Source organism: Bicyclus anynana, chromosome 6 (genome assembly GCF_947172395.1).
Source record: "Bicyclus anynana chromosome 6, ilBicAnyn1.1, whole genome shotgun sequence".
Classification (NCBI taxonomy): Eukaryota; Metazoa; Arthropoda; class Insecta; order Lepidoptera; family Nymphalidae; genus Bicyclus; species Bicyclus anynana.
Window position 1 is genome coordinate 11,378,808 of NC_069088.1, and position 21,734 is coordinate 11,400,541.

The 21,734-nt window shown below is 36.5% G+C and overlaps 1 protein-coding gene across 2 annotated transcripts in view; it reads right to left on the reverse strand.

The window, feature by feature from the left end:
* Window positions 1–21,734, reverse strand: part of LOC112051078 (serine/threonine-protein phosphatase rdgC) — a 101,053-nt gene that overhangs the window by 54,566 nt on the left and 24,753 nt on the right. The window contains exons 3-6 of one of the 2 annotated variants that reach the window (XM_052882213.1): window positions 20,010–20,137; window positions 7,629–7,719; window positions 4,399–4,544; window positions 2,405–2,569 (exon numbers count right to left, since the gene is read on the reverse strand). In XM_052882213.1, the coding sequence (XP_052738173.1) occupies window positions 2,405–2,569; window positions 4,399–4,544; window positions 7,629–7,719; window positions 20,010–20,137 (530 nt within the window). Of the gene's footprint in view, window positions 1–2,404; window positions 2,585–4,398; window positions 4,545–7,628; window positions 7,720–20,009; window positions 20,138–21,734 lie in introns of both variants that reach the window. The other variant, XM_052882212.1, reaches the window with a different exon arrangement.

The following is a 21,734-nucleotide window of genomic DNA, read 5'->3' on the forward strand; positions in this document are numbered from 1 at the left end:
ACGACATCTGAACAATGTGCCATATCACTAATGGCTTTCACAATAACAACGAACAATGGTTTTAAGTAATCTATCCTATCGTCCTCGCAAAAGGTGAATATCCAAAGATTTTATAATACTAGATATGTCACTAGCATTATCAACCCATATTCAGCTTACTGCTGAGCCCGAGTCTCCTCTCAGAATGAGAGGAGACTCGGGCAATGGTCCACCACGCTGGCCCAATGCGGATTGGTAGACTTCACACACGCAGAGAATTAAGAAAAATCTCTAGTATGCAGATTTCCTCACGATGTTTTCCTTCAACATTAGAGACACGTGATACTTAATTTCTTAAAATGCACACGACTGAAAAGTTAAAGGTGCATGCCCCGGACCGGATTCGAACTCACACCCTCCGAAATCGGGGGCAGAGGTCTGGACTATCACGGCTCTTCACTAGCTAGTAAAGGTGCCTGATTACCTTAATTTCATTTATAGTTCGTTTCATGTAGAATGGAGCGGGTGACAGTTTGTTTCACTCTTCAAAGTTTGCCGCGATTAACGATAATAGTACATATTATGAACGTTATAAAGGCGACTGTCACCGTACCCATGCTATCGGAAAAACACTTTAGTCTCATACTAAACAACGAAAGTTATTTAAACAATTAATAATACCTAAATATTATCTACGATATCGAGTTGCGTGTTTATGACATATCTAAAACCCATATATACATAAATATATAGTGTCAGTACACATAAAATTGTGCATGTTTGCGCTCAGTGGAGTAGCTGATTAGAACCACTTTTTGTGGTGATTTTGTAGGCACGTAACATATCCAATAGTATAAAATATCGTTGTGTGTATCATTATCCGCCATGAATATGACAAAAAGCTTCGTTGAAATACAGAACAATAGAGTAACACGTTTGCAATAGAAATGTGAGAATCAATACACGAAAACTACGTACGAATATGTGATGTATAGATTTTACCTACGAGTACATACCAAAGTTAGTACGAAACTAACTTCGTTTGACAACTGCTTGCTCAGTATATTGATATCAGAATTCAGAAGGTATTGAAATTGGATGTACCTACTAGGGCGAGTGCCTTATGTATTAGTTAATAATAGCTTTTTGTTGCAATGAGTCATTGCGATCAGCCGGACTCTGAATAATTTATTTCGTAATTATTTCCAACCATAGATGAGTAATTCAACTTTTCTCTTTAATTTAATTAACGATTTAGATTAACACTCAGCCACATGAACTGGTGGAAAGTATTTTTATGATAAAACATGACACAATTCAAAAAAACTAAAATTTGCTAATATTGGGGTTACTATGCCAATCTCCCATGGAGCATGCAAAAATCATGGTTTGATAATGGTTAGATTTTGCTAAATAAGAATGAGTCGAGACAAAAAAGTACTTTACATTCTGGTTGTAGTAAATCGTCACATAATAATTTTGCATTTTCAAAAATCCTCAGGTGAGAAAAATTCCGAGGAAAAATTCTGTGATCGAAGTATTCAATAGTAAAAGTAAAACTCACTTTATGCTTTAGGTAACACTTGTGCACAGCATTCGATTAGAATCCGAGTATTTAGTTAAGTATGATGAACATAATATATTTAAATATTCTGATTTTGGAGCATTTAAATACAAATACTAGAGGACGCCCGCGATTTCGTCCGCGTGGAATTTAGTATTTCTCAAATCCCTCGGGAACCTTTTCTGGGATCATTACGATTTTTCCGGGATAAAATGTAACCTTTAAGTTAATCCAGAGTAAAATTAATTCCTATTCCAAATTGGTTCAGTAGTTGTGGCGTTAAAGAGTAACAAGCATCCATACAAACTTTTGCGTTTATAATATTAGTAGGAACTAGGATTAAGATATTAACAAGGAATAGGATAGCAATTGTAGGTATTCAAAAAATAGATATCGGATATTCCGAGAGGATATTCATGAACCGATGTACTCGTACTTGTATGGCTAGTCACATATCACACTTGAAAATAAAAGTCCGAATTAATGTTAAAAAAAATATACTTACATCCAGCAAAGTGCAGAAATCAATAAAATTTTAGTGTAGTTAATAAGAGTTAGGAATACAATAAAATAAAAAAATAAACCCTTGTGTTATTTTTATAACCCTTTAACACAATTCTCTATAAACTTTCAATTGTTATACGTAACTTGAAAGAATTTTGAGTTACCGTAAAATTTCGACTACTGTATCTTGTATTGTTAATTTACACTACTGTGCTTCCACTAAAGAAACAAATCGGATTAAGATCGGACTCAGTGCACTACCGCTAACAGAATTCAGCTCAACATAAAACAATTTTTATTTTCTCAAATATTGTTCGGACGGTGAGCACGAACGGTCTAAAGCAATTTTAAACTTACCTTGTGAAATATCACCAGTAAATCGTCTAGTTTCCCATGCAAGTCTCCGCAAATAGTGATTTGACTAGAAATCGAAGTCGTTGCGACGTTTATGTTTGGCAATCTCTTCAACATCTGCGCTGCTTCCTTCAAGATTTGCGCAACTTGCTTCGGGTGTAAGCGGTGCTGAAAAAACCATTTCTATTCATACATCCTCAAGCAATCGTTATAGTGAAATTAAAGTGATGCACACTGTAAACAAATAATATTTAACTTTAATTTTAACACTCTCTGAATTTATTGACGTAGTTCCCTACTACAGGGATGAAATACAGGGATGTATTAAATGTAAATGTATGTAATTATGTAAATACTCGTTGATAATGTAATTTAGGATTAGTGAAAGAATTTTAAAAATCGGTGTTACCGATTAGCTGTGAAAGTGTAAAAAATAAACTCGCATTTTGCGCATTTATAATATGCTAGCGGATGCCCAAAACTTCGTCCGCGTGGGATTCAGTTTTTCACAAATCTCGCGGAAACCATAGATTTTTAGGGGAAAAGTAGCCAATGTGTTTTAGTTTATGGAATTATCTATCTTCGTTTTAAATTTTAGCCAAATCGGTTCAGTAGTTGCAGCGTTAAAAAGCAACAATCATCCATACAAACTTTTGTATTTATAAAATTAGTAGGACTAGCAGAATATATAATACCCGCGTATTTCCCATTCCCGTGGGAATACAGGAATACAATATAGCCCATGTGACTCCTTGATAATGTAGCTTTCCATAAAAGAAAGAATTTTTCAAATCGGTCCTGTAGTTTTTTTAACATACAAGAATACAAAAGTTTCCTCTTTATAATATTAGTGTAGAAGTATGGATGTTCCTACACTATGTTTGTATGTAAATCTCACTACAAACGAGCCATTATGTAAGTACGAAAGTTGAGTGACATTGTAATCAGATTACATTGACGTTGGCGTGTTTAGTCTACTGGTCTACCACATGAATTGACGAGCTTTTTCACGAGCTATATCAAGTTACTCCCCGTACTCATATGTGTGCATATAAATCTGGGACAGGGCTTTGTCTAAACTATCGGAGAATTGAAAACCGAATTAGATACGACGCTGTGTCTAGAAATACTTTTAAAGCTTTGGTAAGCTGACTAAGTTCGACTTCTGGATATATCTATATACCAAGGCAGATTCCATTATTTAGGCATTTCCCGTCTATCTACTTTAAAATGTTACTTTTGGTCCACTCATTTATATTGCGGTAAAATGTGAGTCCTGAAAAAGGACTGCTGTCGACGTTTGCAAGCATTTGAGATTTGGGATTAAGGAAAATGCTTAAAACCTCATGGAATCATTTTGTCTTGAATGATCAAGTGCTGGACAGAGCAAAGTGCAAGCGCGAGCTGATGACAACTGTAATGAGGCGAAAGGTTTAATTTTTCGGACATCTGCAAAGAGGACCCCTGTACGAATTTCTAGGTTGCTCCCAGAAGGCAAGATAAAAAAAGGAGTCGGAAAAGGAGTGTTAAGGAGTGTAGTAAGGAGTGGACCAAAAGTAATTACAGTCAGATGAAAAATATTTCAAGTGATCGGAAAAGTTTTCTCCGTCTGATCGCCAAACTTCAGTTTGAAGAAGGCACCTGATGATGTTGTTGTCTATCTAGGAAAGTGTCTACACCTGACAAAAGATGTTAATATAGGCTTACTGTCAACGCTATTGCGATCATAGAGGGTTCATAATATATTCATTGTTCACACTGAGCTGTATCAACGTTCGCACAGCTAAATGGCTCAGTATAACAAAACGACGCACTGAAAAATTCAATACTTGACTGACTCTACATCATGTACCCATTCGTTCTGTCTATGTGTTACGTAAAGCCAATGTTAAATCTAATGTAAACTACACGAATATGTACTTGACTCTAAAAACACTACACAAAGTACTTTATCTTTTTTATGTGTTAAATAAGTGCGTACTACCATAGCTACTTACTTTTTTCTTCCTAAACGTCTCAATAAGCAGATCTATATCTTTCCTTTGCAAGGGGAACTCGATGTCGGGCTCGCGAGAATTCTTCGGTGGAGCGGTTTCATCTACGCCCCCACCTTCGTCTGACTCCTCGGAAAATACCTGTTCCACTGGAATATTAAATAGTTGTTAAAAATTCCGTATACGACAAACGTAAATGTTTCTTACATATCACAAAGAGTTTATATCAGAAACCACAAACGAGAAGAATCCCTAAAATCCCGAGAGAATTGTTTATGCAAACTCTCATCTCGCATTTGTGGATAAGGGCATTATTTCGTATTTTTACGTTGTTCGTTGTAGAGTCAATAGCCTCCTTATGATCATAAACAAAATCTAAACACGTATAACTCTGTCTTGGAACGCGTAAACGAGACGAATTCTTACCGAGATTTTACCACATTACTGAGCCAACCATGTGCCACGTTGATTCTCTTTCTACAAACGCTGACGCTTCGAAAATTAAAAAATGTATGGGAATGACATTTATTATCGACAGGTCACGTGATCAAGTTGTCGATCGGATGTCATTCCCATACATTTTGTTAGTTTCCGAAGCGTTAGCGTTTGTAGAACAAGAATCAATGCCACTTGGTTACAGGCCCTGGTTACATACGTAAACATTGTGATTAATGTAGCTTTTTGGAAATAGAAATTAGTTTTGCTGTCTATATTGATGCCCCAAAAAATAAATCTAATACACAACGTCATGGGTTTTTGAAAATAAGTACATTGCCTGGCTCATTCAACACAATGATTAATATTAACATTTTGCAAGGTTGAGCTAAACTAACATAGTGATGTTTTTGATGATTCTTTATAGGTTTTAATCTACGCATATATGGCATTGTAATGTTTGGTACAATTTTCAAATAAGCCTTTATTATTATTTCTTTGCATTCTGCTGGTTTTCTTATTCTTAACCATTTAAGTCATCTGGTTCGACTATCTCTTGCAGAAAAGTAAGTTTTTACATGTGAAAAATATTAAAAGTAGCTTCAAACAAACAAAACTTAGGAAAGTAATGAAACTTGAAAATAAGTCACATCATCGTTACGACACAACTTTAGCGATAACGAGACGATTGAAGATGTGCCATTGTTATAAAATTTCACACCAACTTACTCGTTTTTCACAAAACTTCTAACTTATAACATCTAAAAACAAAGAAAATACCACAGTACATTACTGTAATACGAAAAATGAATCATGTGGGACATTATCTGAGTAATAACATCGTAAAGACATAACTTTAACGATAAGAACGAGGCAATTCCAGTTGAACGATTATGTAAAAAAAATCTTAGCATTTTACTAAATTTAAAATAAAGTTTAACGGTAAAAATGACCAATAACTTACGCTTATCATATGACATCTACATTTACATTTGAAACTTAAAAATGGATTTCGTGAAATAATACATGAGTCATAAGGTCAAACAACGTAACTTCGGCGATAACAAGGTGATTAGTTGTGCTAAAACTCTTGCTCATTTATTAAAAGTTTAACGGTCAACATAACTCTCATTGTTGGCCGTTGTCTAAAGATCGTCGGTTATTTTCAGCCGGTGGAAAGCTCGCGAGGAATTGTCGTGAAATTCTCATTGTGATAAATTAATTAAACGTCTTCTAAGTTTGTATAATAAATCTTTTAACGAGAACCATTTGTTCGACGCGATTGCGGTATCCATTTATGTTTTAAATAGTCTGGAAATGCGACATTGTTCCAAAAACAAGATGAACTGATTCATTTTTATTCTACCTAAAAGCAAAACTAAATAATTTTAGTACATTTTTAAGTCCCGGTGCCTTGATTAAATTAACTAAATTTTTTGAGGTTTTAATGTAATTTTGCCGTGTGTTTAACACACAACTGTTTTACAAACATATCCTACACCCTTCAATGAAGCAAATGCTTGTATTAGGAATGACTACATAATATAACAGTAGTCTAACGAGTGGGAATTGAACCTGACATCTCTCGGATTTATTTCAATCCCTAAATCGTAGTGGTATTGAGTCTGGCTATGATATTAATTACCTTTGTCTCGTAATAAACACCGCAATAAAACAGCTCGAACGCGTTGAAAGTACTAAAACTTACACAGAGCGATACAAGTGTAATACAGAAATGTGCTCGTATTACGTAACTTTTGATCAAGATTTCCGTTATCGTATAAAAGTTACGTTTTATGTCCCGGAATACAAATATTTTTTTCTTTGTGGTAAAAATATTTCGTATATAATACATAGTAGCGAGTCGTTATTTTCACAACTTTCATTTGAAAGCCCTTCAGAATCAGACCCGGCGTTGAAGAACCACTAGACTGGTTTTTATCCTTTTATCATGTTTGTACGTAGTTGAATCTCTAGTTTTTCTTATAATATAATTTTTAATACAATATTTATATTAAATACAAAATAAATGATGATCATATTTGTTATCAATGCTTATTTGTTATTTTTAGAAATATGTGTGGTGGTATCCAGTGTTGACTTTAGCGTTTTTATGTTCTGTGGTACTTTAGCGAGTTTGCTACGAACAGTTTGTTTCATTCTTACACCTTTCCATTGTAAAATATGTTAAATATTTTTTTTTATACATAATAGACTTGCGCTTGACTACAATCATGCCTGGTGGAAAGCAATGATGAGGTCTTGGAGCGCGCTTGCCTAGAAAATGCATATTCACTGCTGTTTTGAAGGTGCACAAATCGTAAGTGTTAGGAAACAGAAGCCGGAAGGGCATTCCACATCTTCGCTCTTCTTATTAGAAACGTCGATGCGAAACGTTTTGTGCGAGTCAACTGGACATCGACAAAAAAAGGATGCCAATTTCGACAAGTATTTATATGATGTTAATTTTTGAGACATCATGATTTGGTGAATCATCAATATTATTGACGCGCCTTGGCAGTAAAATCGACTCGAATGCCGTGACGTCAAACGATCGATGCTGTCATTTACCATTTTCCGTATCTGCCGGGTGTTCCATGACGGCCAACTTTTTTTATTACTTTCTTTAAGAAAGAGAAAAAAAGCAGATAGTTTAAATACTTACCTAGCTTCTAATTCTTAATACTTTCATAATTTCTGCCCGAACGATATGTTTCTTGCATGTATAAACTAAATGTGGCTTTATAATACTTCATATTACTTTTTAAGTTTATTTTTATATACTTTGTTCTACTTACTGACTGATGCTGTCCTTGAGGTCCTCTCAGAGGACGGCTTTCCACTGGTTTCCCTCATATGACTCAACAAGGCGTTAAAGAAGTTGTACAACTGGAAAAGAAATACAAATTAATGCATACTGCTGAGATAAAGTGAGTGAGCGTTTACATAGGCATAAAACTAATTTATTTTAGCGATAAATTCAATCGAGCCAATGTTAGTTTAGTTTAAATTGCACCTGAAAAAAAGGTTGGTATTAGCTGGCTGGTATTTCTGGTTTAAAATCTTTATTTTTCTCAAAAGAATTACATTAAATTCGCTTATATGAGAAATACAATTAACTCACTAACATTCACGTGTGTACAGACTAATTAGACTTAAATTTTACATACAAAAAATCAAAATAAATAATTGGTAAAAATGCGGGTAGTTTCAAAATTACATGTGAACTAGCAAATAGTCCAGCTTCAGTGCGTGCAGTAAATCGTCTTATATGCGAACCCATCTTAATCTTAATACATTATCCATATCCGCTTATGCCTTACTAATAATGTTGGACATAGATCATAGTCCACAGATAGGAGATAGAAATGGCAAGCTAATTCTCAGATATCGATTAACCATCACGCATAATGACAAAGGCAGCCGGGAACAACAAGAACAGTTAATTGGGATCTATTCCAACGGTCTTAGGTTAACGTTGTTTACCTCCGTTTTTGACTCAAATGAGCTAAACCAACTAGGCCACAGGTATAAGTAAATAGTGCGTTGTAGAAACCTAATTAATTAAAAATGTACTGCAATTCCACACCTCATATGTATGAGGTCACTTTCAGGAGGTTATCCACTACAAATGCTTCTAGTATATTATATAATCTACTAGCGAATGCCCGTAACTTCGTCCGCATGGAATTCAGTTTTTCACCAATACCGCAGGAACTATGGATTTTTCCCGGATGAAAAGTAAGTAAAGCCTATGTGATAATCCAGAGTAAAATCTATTTCCATTTTCAGCCAAATTTCAGCCAAATCGCTTCAGTAGTAGCGGCGTTAAGGAATAACATACATCCAAACAAACAAACAAACATCCATACAAACTTTCGCGTTTATAATATTAGTAGGATAGGATACCTATACATACGAAAGTGAGTATGTTTGTTTGCTTGGTACGCTTTGTCAGCTAGATCGCTGAAGCGATTTTCAAAATTCTTACACCAATGGAAAGCTACACTTAGTAGTAGAGCGAGTAACAATGGCTATATATATTATCCTTGTAGTCCAACGGGAACGAGATCTATGCAAGTAAAAAAGCGGGACGCTATATTTTTCAGTTTCATTTAAACAAACCGTATTATCCTAGCAATATTATAAACGCAAAAATGGATGTTTGTTTGGGTGTGACTCTTTAACGCCGCAACTACTGAACCGATTTGGTTGAAATTCGAAACGAAGATAACACCCTGGATTACACATACGCTTTTCATGCCGGAAAAATCAATGGTTCCCACGGAATTTGTGAAAAACTGAATTCCACGCGGGCGTCCTATAGTAATGTTTATAAATCTATACGTACATCTTGATAATTCTAAATGCAATACAATATTATTTTATAAATTCAATTAGATTTGGAATCATTCGATTAAGAAAGCTCTTTAGCAAATGAGATGTATCATTCAATCGTTACAAAAGAGCTTTCTTTGTAAAAAACGAAAATTGCTAAAGAAGTTTACGAGTCCCAGCTGCTCGTTAAATCTGAGAAGAATAATAAAAAACTGGATGATTTTTTTGCAGTCCTATAATTTTATGTCTGAAAAATCTATTATTTTGAAGAACATTAGGACCTATCAAGACTCTAATTTATTCTTACTAGCGGACGCCCGCGATTTCGTCTTCGTGGAATTTAGTTTTTAACAAATACCTCGGGAATTATGGATTTTTCCGGGATAAAAAGTAGCCTATGTGTTAATCCAGGCTATAATATATCTCAATACCAAATTTCAGCTAATTCGGTTCAGTAGTCGAGGCGTAAAAGTGTAACAAACATTCATATTATCAAAAGCATCAGTTTTGGCAAATCTCGGGAAACCATGGATTTTTTCGGGATAAAAGTAGCCTATGTGTTAATCCACAGTAAAATCTATTTCCATTCCAAATTTCAGCCAAATCGCTTCAGTAGTAGCGGCGTTAAAGAGTAACAAACATCAAAACATCCATACAAACTTTCACGTTTATAATATTAGTAGGATAGGATAGTAGGATGAAACGAGAGATCATGAAAAAAGGTAATGCAGTTTGGACCATTGGAAGTGGCTTTTGGATGGTTACAATGGGTCCCCAAAAAACGTATAAAACGTATTTTTTTTATAATTTTAGGGGATATCATCAGTCGCCAGACACATCTTTGAGGCAAACCTACGCTAAAGACCTTTAAAGTTTGACCTTTTGAAGGTTCCTATGGTAGGATCTTAATACATGCTTACAATCTCTCATACTTCACGACTGTCGATTTGCTATCGCAAGCCCTTAATCCGTCATGCAGAATTCACTTTATCATCATATCAGCCCATATGACGTCCAAAGCAGGACATAGGCCTTTTCTAGGGACTTCCAAAGATCAAGATCTTGAGCTGCCTGCATCCAGCGAATTCCTGACGTCTCGTTTGATATCGTCAGTCCACCTGGGTCAACTAACACTGCGTTTTCTAGTGCGGGATTGCCATTCCAGCACCTTGGGACCCCAACTGCACTTATTTTTACTATACATTAACAGTATTGTCAATAAAAAATCTGTAATTGATGACGGAAATAAACAATTTAAAGCCGAATTGATTTTTACAAGGACATTGGCGAAATCTTTTCAATCAAATTAAGCCGCTAATTGCTATTTCGGCTGAGTCTTCTAATTTTCAATTTTCATCAATTTCTTTTACACTTTTTTGAAGGAGTAGCAAGAAAGTATAAAATAACAATTGTGTTAATTGCTCTGGCTTGTCTACTAAAAGGGATTATTGTCGTTCTTTCTCTTTTTTATACTTTTATACACGCCTTAAGATGGAAGCGGGCTAACTTGTTAAGAGTAGGATGAAATCCTTTTCGGTTTCTACACGACATCGTACCGGAACGCTAAATTGCTTGGCAGTAGCGTGGTAACTAGCCACGACCGAAGCCTCCCACCAGCCAAAAGATATATAATTAGACTAACAGGGGGGGGGGGGGAGCGAACCATCACCCCTCGGCGATGAGTCCAACCGCTCTTACCGTTGAGCTATTGAGGCTATTTTACTTACAACCCGTGCGAATTAAGTTGACACCTGACTCGAATGATGTTTGTATTGTTTTTGTTTTATTTGTGTATGGTAGCCATGTGTTAAGTTAATACTTAACTTAACTTATAAAGCACGAGTTATATAATATGCTTCATAATATGACTGCTTCAATATCGTTCGTTATCAACCCATATTCTGCTCTCTGCTGAGCTCGAGTCTCCTCTTAGAATGAGAGGGGTTAGGCCAAAAATCCACCACGCTGGCCCAATGCGGATTGGCAGTCTGCACACACGCAGAGAATTAAGAAAATTCTCTGATATGCAGGTTTCCTCACGATGTTTTCCTTCACCGTTAGGGACACGTGATATATAATTTCTTAAAATGCACACAACTGAAATGTTGGAGGTGCACGCCCCGGACTAGATTCAAACCCACACCCTCCGGAATCGGAGGCAGAGGTCATATCCACTGGGTTATCACGGCTCCGCTTCAATATACTTTGTTATAAATTAACGGCGATAAGAAAATACGCGTCGTCGCCACGAATATATTAAATTTAACAAAATATTCACACACGCTATAAATATTAACATCTTGCTATTTGCATGCTCGTGTCAAGTTAATCGTTGTTTCTCTTGCAATATGTCTCATTGTGCAGTCACTTGACTGCTCTCTGCTTATAGCATGTTAAGGCACTCATGTGTGAAGTCGCTCATCGGGTTCACTATATTAAATCACGAGAATACGAACTTATTTCTGAGTCTAGGATATGGGATTTTTAATAACTAGATACTAGCGGATGTCCGCGACTATGTTCGCGTGGAATTAAATTTTTCACAAATCCTGCGAGAACCATGGATTTTTCCGGGATGAAAAGTAGCCTATGTGTTAATCCAGAGTAAAATCTATTTCCATTCCAAAATTCAGCCGAATCGCTTCAGTAGCATCACGAAGGAGGAACAAGCATACACACTCACACACACACACACACACTTACACACAAACTTTCCCCTTTCTAATAGGTATTGGTGTGATTATTTGTGTGGATTTACGTTTTAATTTCCAAGACCTGGTCTGCCAGTTCTTGAAAATTTAAATCTACAGACTTATTGGCTCAACACGAATAAGACCTGCCTGTTTGCAAATAATGTCATTGAGTTTTTTTTAGAACATCTTCAATAGTAACCCGCAGTTTGAAGAGTTTCGGCCGTCTTGGTTATTATGTAGTAGTAATCCTACTAATATTATAAACGCGAAAGTTTGTATACATGTTTGTTCAGAATTCAGAAGCTAAGATCGATAGAATAATTGAAAAAGTAAAACAAAATAAACATTTGGATTCGGATACACAAGTATACGCAATCTTACCGCAGTGCCGGAGCAGTGAAAAAACGTTTTCAGTGGGTATCCTTTGTACCGTTTGTAAAGTATTTGTTTATATTTCCTGCTAAATAAGTGTTATTTTAGCCACAGCCTCAGTCACAGTGTAATTATGTACGGTCTATTGTGCCAACAATTCAGTTATTCATACGTATTAAATGAAATAAAATTGAAGTGTAAATTGAATTTCGAATTAAATAGTTTTAATCAAAAACAGAACTGCTACAACTCAGACAATACAATTGAGTATGCTGTAAGCATTCAAAGCTACGCGTAACAACGTTCGCCACAAGTATCAACTAATCCTCGAACACTTAGCCTGAAACTGACTTCGTCTGCTGACCTTTTGTAAACGGATTAACTTATTCTTTTCGATCCAGACATCTATAAGACTACAATATCATTTCGTTTATTGATCATTGTCTGGTGTCATGTCGGTTATTTCTTGGTAAAGACCGATAACAATTTAAAATAGTTTACTTCACAAACCTTGAACAAACTCAGTGCTTGAAGACGAAAGTCTTCAAGCAGTGACCTACGGATTCGAGGCTTGGTCGCTGACTATGGGCCTTATTAGAAGACTCAAAGTCGGGCGGGCGATGGAGCGAGCTACGCTTGGAGTTTCTCTGCGTGATCGAATCAGGAACGAGGAAATCCCCAGACGAACCAAAGTCACTGACATAGCTCAACGAGTCGCGAAGCTGAAGTGGCAATGGCAGGCGCCATAGTGCGAAGAGCCGATGGACGTTGCGGTCCCAAGGTGCAGGAATGGCGACCCCGCACCGGAAAGCGCAGTGTTGGTCGACCCCCACTAGGTGGACCGAGGATATCAAACGGGTTGCAGGGAGCCGCTGGATGCTGGCGGCAAGAGGCCTATGTCCAGCAGTGGACGTCTATCAACTTTACAAATCAGCGAGACAGATAGCCCAATGACGTAACGTAGGTTCGAACCCGGTCCGGGGCATGCCCCTCCAACTTTTCAGTTATATATTTTTTAAGAAATTAAATATCTCGTGTCTCAAACGGTGAAGAAAAACATCGTGAGGATATTCTCTAAGTGTGTGAAGTCTGCCAATCCACATTGGGTCAGCGTAGTGGATTAACACGTCACCCCTCTTATTCTGAGAGGAGACTCGTGACTCTCAACAGTGAGCCGTATATGGGTTGTTAATGATGAATATGACAAAACAGCGCTGTGTTTTACAAATCTACTTGCCACTTTAAATTCAGGAACAGAAATGATAAATAAGATACGTATTGAAATTCTTTACAGCTACTTATAATTACTACTTTACATGCGCATTTCGTGAATTGTTTTTGCAACGTATTTCTTTTCTGTCATGATTAAAGGGAGAAAAATTCAACTCTCTCAATTTACTTTAAAGTCGTTGCGCGTTGCTTTCCAATAGATATTCTAAAAGTTTTATTCTCAAAGAATAAAATTAAAGCTACTTTAGTCGCAACGTTCGATAAATTGATTAAAAGTTGAAATTTAATGTAAATCTCGTCTTAACGAAAGTTATAATAATGTCTAAATAATATTTATAACCACAAATTCAAACATGGGAAAACTCGCTTGCTGTTTTAATTTTATTAAAAGAGAAACACTCATTATGACACTATAATTTATCAACTAAAACTAACTTTAAAAAAAATGGTTTCTAATCCATGTATATACTAATATTAGCTGATGCCGCGCGGTTTCACCCGCGTGGTTTCCGTTCCCGTGGGACCGGAATATATATGTATAGGGGGATAATATATTTTCCTCGATAAATGGGCTATCTAACATTGAAAGAATTTTTCAAATCGGACCAGTAGTTCCTGAGATTAGCGCGTTCAATCAAACAAACTCTTCAGCTTTATAATATTAGTATAGATTACTTGTTGATTTGTTAATTTTTTCTTCTAAAATATACCTACCTAATAGGCTGGACTCATCACCGAGAGGTGGCGGTTCGATCCCCGCCCGGTGGACTAAATTGACGTACCCTCTTCTAGCAATGTCGTTTCCAACTAATTGGAGAGCTAAGTTGCATAGATATAGGTATCCTCTGCTTTCCACTATGCTTGATGGAGCAGTATAAACCGAATTAATTGATTATAACACGGCTAAAACTCACGTGATAAAACGTTCCAGTATGCCCGACTAGTTTCGAGCTCAGCAGTGAGCCGAATATGGGTTGATAACGAACATTACATATATTCAACGAAACTCGATTTAAGAAGCAAGTGAGCAAGAATCGTTTATAAATCTTTTCTATCTAGTAACTTAGTAACGGATATACAGGTAGTTCTGATGGGTTGAGCATAAGCCTAACTTGAAACCATTGAAACCGGACGTGAGGAAAACATCTTATCCTAAAAAATATTCTTAAGAGGAAATAGTTTCTGAGAAAGACGTCGAGTGGGGTTTAACTGCGTGACCCTAAATTGACACGAGTAAGCTGACGCAGCACGAGTAATATTCAGTATATGGGTCACACATTCAATGACACAATGTCCGCCAGAATCCCGGTGTCCTATCGCATCCATTTCATTATTCATTGAATCGAAAGTCCACATGATAGACTGTAGATCTGCAATATTAATTATATTTTATTCATGTTTACTCTCGACTATATAAATCTCGGATTTAATTAAATCGCGTATACTGTTTGACTTTCGAAAAGGCTTCATTATTTCATTTGCAAATTTGATACTTCCGATATAATTTATTTGTAGTTTTTGAACTTTGAAATTAAATTTCTTTTTAGCAGACTCAGAAATGATAACAAAAAAAGATAGAAAGAAAACTAATGTCGATCAAAGGTTATGATTCACAACATTTATTAGGACAACATAATTAACAAATCAAACTGTAATCAAAATAAGACCCTAGAACGGCAGAGAATGACCTTGAGTCACGCACTTGTGAACGATGTGTGTAGGGTTAAAGTTAACTTTGACTGTTAACAAACGCTCCCCTTTTCCACTCAAGTCAAATTTCACAACAAGAGATGTGGACGGCTCGAACGCCACGAGCACACTGAAGCCGTCCGTACCGCAAGTCGTTGCTACGCGGCGATAACATTCCTTAACTTCATCATCATTTATCATCATCATTATCATATCAGCCGATAGATGTCTACTGTTCGACATAGCTAAACTACATTTCGATACCTTTGGATCTATCGAGTTTTCGAACTTTGTTCGTGTCGCAAATGTAAAGTGGCAATTTGCGGATTACCACTTCGGTTTTGAGACGTCGCGTCAGTTAGTTTTGTTCTTCAGTTGTTTTGTTACCCTCATTCCTAATTCGATCACGGGAAGATACCTATTCCTAGCACAGCTCACAAAGTAGAAATATCTACTGATGGGCATAACAAGCGGCGGCTTCCTACACCACGTAGAAGGCTAACTAAAACTACTTTTCAATACCTTTGGATCTATCGAGTTTTCGAACTTCGTTCGTGTCGCAAATGTAAAGTGACAATTTGCGGATTACCACTTCGGTTTTGAGACGTCGCGTCGGTTAGTTTTATTCTTCAGTTGTTTTGTTACCCTCATTCCTAATTCGATCACGGAGAGATAGCTAGCACAGCTCACTCCACTGAGTACCACGTACCTGAGTAGGGAGATTTTATTAACGTAGGTAAAGGTATACTTGAAGATTACGCTCACACAAGCTGGGAATGTGTCTCCTACAACATCAATGTTTCATGGCCAGTAAAGCTTTCAAATTTCGAATTAATCTTGGATCTTTTACAACTATTTAACGACCGACCCGACGATTTACATGCGGTTTGTGTCACAACTCTTGCTCTCATACGATCAAAGCTCTCTCATTAGAGAATTGTTATTTATTCGTATGTTCACCAACTAGCTACGTATTTTTAAAAATACTTGTTTATGAAGAAAGCTCATACTTGCAATGTTGTCCAGGCTGCCAGGAAGATAGAAAAGAAAATAAAAAGTTTCCAACTTAGTTTACCTTATTAGGTTTAGTACCTCCTAAGGCTACCTACTGCATTATTATTCACCGGAAATTCACAAGTGTACGGAAGGGTACCTATATATAATCCATACTGCCTACTAACATACTACAGGGCGACAAAAATAATATCAAATAACTCTACTAACTAGGTGCAACTAAGTTAGCGCGAAATTTCTGTATTTTCGGATAACTTTTGTTTCACTCGTACAATGTAAATGAAACAAATGGTATATGCTACTCCAAGTTATAACCAAATGCAATTGGACGGTTTGACGGCCTCCGTGGCGCAGTGGTATGCGCGGTGGATTTACAAAACGGAGGTCCTGGGTTCGATCCCCGGTTGGGCAGATTGAGATTTTCTTAATTTGTCCAGGTCTGGCTGGTGGGAGGCTTCGGCCGTGGCTAGTTACCACCCTACCGGCAAAGACGTACCGCCAAGCGATTTAGCGTTCCGGTACGATGCCGTGTAGAAAACGAAAGGGGTGTGGATTTTCATCCTCCTCCTAACAAGTTAGCCCGCTTCCATCTTAGACTGCATCATCACTTACCATCAGGTGAGATTGTAGTCAAGGGCTAACTTGTATAGAATAAAAAAAAAAAAAAAAAAAAAGTTGGAGTAGGTACCTCATACAATGCCTGTCAATTTTTTTAATTCTCTACATGTGTGCAGTCAGCTAACCCGCATTGGGCAAGCAAGCATGGTGGACTAATAGCCTAACTACTCTCTTTCTGAGAGGAGATTCGTGCTCAACAGTGAGCCGACTAGGTGTTGGACTAGGTTGTTATTGTTGACCTCATGCTAGTATGACTACCAATCCACGCGTCTATCGGCCTATTCGAGTTGAGCGGGCACTCGTTTTGCTCACACGGCATTCTCCTGCAAGTTTTTTTTCTGTATACGTCTTAACATAGTGACACATATAGCACAGTGCACACGACGGTAACACTATAACTATCACTAAAAACCGCATCAAAATCAGACTAGTAGTTTTGTAGAAAAGTGGCGACATTGGTTTGTACCAACAACCTCGCACCCCAAACACATACACTCTCATTACTACGTACCCTCGTGGGTATAAAAAAACGAATACCGCATTAAACGTGCAGGACATTGCTTTGTGAACGTAGCCTTAAATGTAATAACGCCTACGTTTAACAAAGAGACCACGGGTGTTCATTTCGACGAAATGTACTTTTATTTGTAAAGGTTTTTATTATTTTATGCGTAAAAAGCAAATGTAAATTTATAAATTTATTAGTGCATCATGGGCTCCGCTACTAACAAGCCTGATGCTAAATGGGCATTAATTTATGCGTCGCGGGGACCTATTAAATTTGGTAGAATATAGGAAAAATAAATGATGATACCTTACATATAGAAAGAAAGAAAATATCTTTATTGCTACATTATGCCACATATCACAATTATCTAAGAATAATAAATACCCTGCGATATGTGGCATAACCTAGAAAAAGGTCCCAGCTCATGGGGAGCATATAGCTCGGCATATTATATCGGCTCATAGGCAAAGAGCATACAGCGCTGATTTTCAGCTAGGACCCCGTTCCAAGTGCCACCACGAAAACAGGCAACATAAACCCGTATTGAAAGCTTAAACTATATCAAAACTTATAACTAGTTTAAATAATAATAAAAAAGAAAGGAAAAAAGTTTATAAAATTAAATACATACATATATGTACCTACAATGTAACCCCTTTCAGTGGGTAATCTTTCTACAAAATGTCAAGAAGAGTTCTGTTATTCTGTTTTTACAAGATTAGAAGGGAATAATTATAATTGGCATCAAACGGATCGTTGTATTATTTGTATCGTAAATCTCACAACTGCATATACTAATACGTATCGTGCGGATCGCAAGAATCTACCGTAATTTTAAAAATCCGTTTAATGCGATGCGTCTAATACTTATGATGCGGATTTGTGGACGCCTACCTTAGAGCTCCACTAAGAAATATTGTCATGAGAAAATTTATGTCAACTTTTCATGGAACTTTTAGTTCATTCATCATCAACGGGAAAATATCATAAAGAACGTTTCGCGAGCTTTATTAACGCTCGCATTTTTTCCCTTTTCGTACTCCGGCTGTGAGGGTAGTCGTGGGTCTGCTAACAAAATAAATATAAAGCTTCGGGCTTAGTCGTTTATTACAAACGGCCGGATCTCACGCACCGCTTTTATTTATGTAACATGCATTCGAAATATTTTCCGTAGGTTTAATATTTACACTACTTTTACAGGAAGGAAGTTTTAGCAGACTCAGTGATTACAAAAATAAGAAAACTAGTGTCGAACAAAGGTTATGATTCACAACATTTGTCAGGAAAACTTAATTAACAAATCAAACTGTAACCAAAATAAGACCTTGAATGAAGAATGGCAGAGAATGACCTTGAGTAAAGTCACGCACTTGTGAACGTAATGTGTAGGGTTAAAGGTACCTTTGACTGGTTACAAACACTCCCCTTTTCCACTCAAGTTACTCTCCCCGCCTATTCCAAGTAACCCATAAAGAATTACACAACAAGAGATGTGGACGCCTCGAACGCCACGAGCACACTGAAGCCGTCCGTACCGCAAGTTGTTGCAACGCAGCGATAACAGAACTAATAATATTTAGGGTAGGGTCATTAATGGTTTACCTGTTCTTCAGGTCATAAGTTCTAGGGTTCTAATATAATAACAAACTATTGGGTTTTCTTACAATAATTTCAAATTATAAGAGTCTTGGCTTGTGAAATTATCGACGTTCAACCCCTATGCCCTGGAGAGCACATTAAGACGTCGGTCCCAGACATTATCATTAACATATTCTGATAATGATTATTATAGAGTCAAAGGCTGGATCTGACTTCCACTAGAAAAAGCCTATATCCAAAAGTGGACACCAAAGAATCAGATGATAGTGGTTATCAATAAAAAAAAATTAACAATATTAATTCAAATCATCGCTCAATTCTTTCAGTCAATGAGTCTGCGACCAGTTTGAAAAGTAAATTCTACCGAGAAATAGTCAAGAAACAGTAGCAAAAACAGTTGCCTTTTAATAAATATATACTACTAACGGACCCGCGATTTCACCCGCGTAGTTGCCGTTCCCGTGGGAATACGGTCATAAATTATACTTATACATTTTAGTTTAATTATTATAAAATTTTTATATTTATTAAGCTTGGGGAGTGTGGATGTGGAATTTACAATTTTAGTTTATGTCGTCGTATATTGTGTGCAGATGAAGATGAGAAACAATTCTTTTCTTTTAATCTTATCAAAACATAAATGTGAAAATGGGAGCCAAATTCTACAATACAAAAATTGTGTGTGTCAATCAATAGTAATAATTTTTGAAAAAAAATATCTTAATTCGTTTAAATTCGTTCATTGTTTTCGGATTTTTTCCTTTAAATGAACACAATTACCCAAATGGATAACAAATTTCTACTATCTATACCATTTAGATGTGGTTAAACATTTTTATCTATCTATCCATCACACATTTTAAATTGTACAATTGTTTAGTTGTAAATCTTATCAATTATTTAAGCTGTATATATGAAATTTCATATTCTAGATAACCTTACGGGATTGAATTTGTAAACCATATTTTACGTTAAATAGATTTTGAGTTATTAAGTAGCCAAAAGTGGCATCAAATGGTTCGTGTAAAGATACCTCGTTCACTTGTCAGCCGTTCTCTGTTTTGGCTGTCTCATTATTTTATACATAGTGATATAATCGTATGCTTTGTACTACTTACTTTAACTTGATCCTGTTCGCCAGCGTACTCGATGCTTTGGAAGATCGTCCAAGTGTACCGTCGCCGGACTTCCATCCGGGCCAGGTATCGACGGTACCATTGTTGTATCAATATGGCGGCCTTCATTGCTACAAAAAGAAAACAATAATTATTTACGACAAACTGACGCCGCGCGGTTTCACCCGCGTGGTTCCCGTTCCCCTAGGATTACAGGGATAATATATAGCATATAGCCTTTCTCGATAAATGGGCTATCTAACACTAAAAGAATTTTTCAAATCGGACCAGTAGTTCCCGACTTTAGCGCGTTCAATCAAACAACAAACAAACTCTTCAGGTTTATATATTTGTATAGATATTAATATGTTTGCTTGATGATCTTGGAGATCATCATCTCCAAGATTATTCCTTAGTCTATACCGTCCGTACCGGTAATTGAATATCTACAAACAGACAAACTTGATGAAAGATTGATGATTTAAAAGTGATTTACTTGAAATAAACAAATTTTAACAAATGTGAAACATTTTTCTTAATACATAGACATAGGCCTACGAAAATGCAGTTTGGACTTTTGATAAAAAAGCAATTGCACTGTGGATAAAAAAGTTTTTCAACAAAGCCTGTTTTTGGAAAATTAGAGGTAATTTTCCAAGTATAAAAATTATTTCTGTATCTGACGTCGAGAAAATTATTTTTATTAGTCACATCATATAATTAAAATCATAAAGTGCTTTTATAAGTGCCACGTAAATATTATTGAAGCAATATTGTTGTTTATCTGTCTCGAGAACTGGTGAATACTTTGATAAAATTATTACGCTCGTAAACATTATAGTCTGAGACATAAAATATGGAATGTCTTATTTCACAGATGCGGATATGTTATCAAACTATAGAAACCAACATTCTGTGAACTTCCGAAAGAATCTATCCAATTAACAAGATATATTGAGAGTCCAAAAATAATCTATTCTAATTATGTATACCTATTTAGTACTTATACTAATGTTATAGAGATAATCTCTGTATCTACTCCACTAGAAGGCTACGTTATTTGTGAATGTCATAAGCATATATATATTTTATCCCCATATGCTCACGAGAACTACGCGGGTGAAACCGCGGGGCGTCGGCTAGTATGCATATATGTAGGTATTGTGTGTTACAGTCATCAACATCATTATCAGCCGATGGACATCCGTTGCTGGATAAAGGCTCTGTCTTTAGCTGCATGTATCCAGCGGCTTCCTGTTACCCGCTGAATGTCAACAGTCACTGTTCATGAGGGGTCGATATTGCACTTTCCGGTACGGGGTTGTCATTCCACCAACGTCCATCGGCTATTTGAACTATGTGCTCCGCCCATTGCCAATACAGCTTTACGACTCGTTGAGCGATGTCAATGACTCAAAAATGAGGAAATCCGCAGAAAAATCTTCTTCTCTCTCTCTCATTTTTTATTCGATCACGGAGAGATACTTCGACCATAGCTCGCTACGTCGTTTAACTATGTCACTCTGTATCAGTATGGCAGACTTCATTACTATATGACTACTTAAGAGATCCATGGTAATCCACCAAATCTTGAATACGTAAGCTACAATGAATCTATACTAATATTATTAAGAGGTAAAGTTTGTGGTATTGTAGGTGTAATCTTCGGATCTACTGAACCGATTTTGTAAATTCTTTTATCACTATAAAACCACTCAGGCTCAGAGT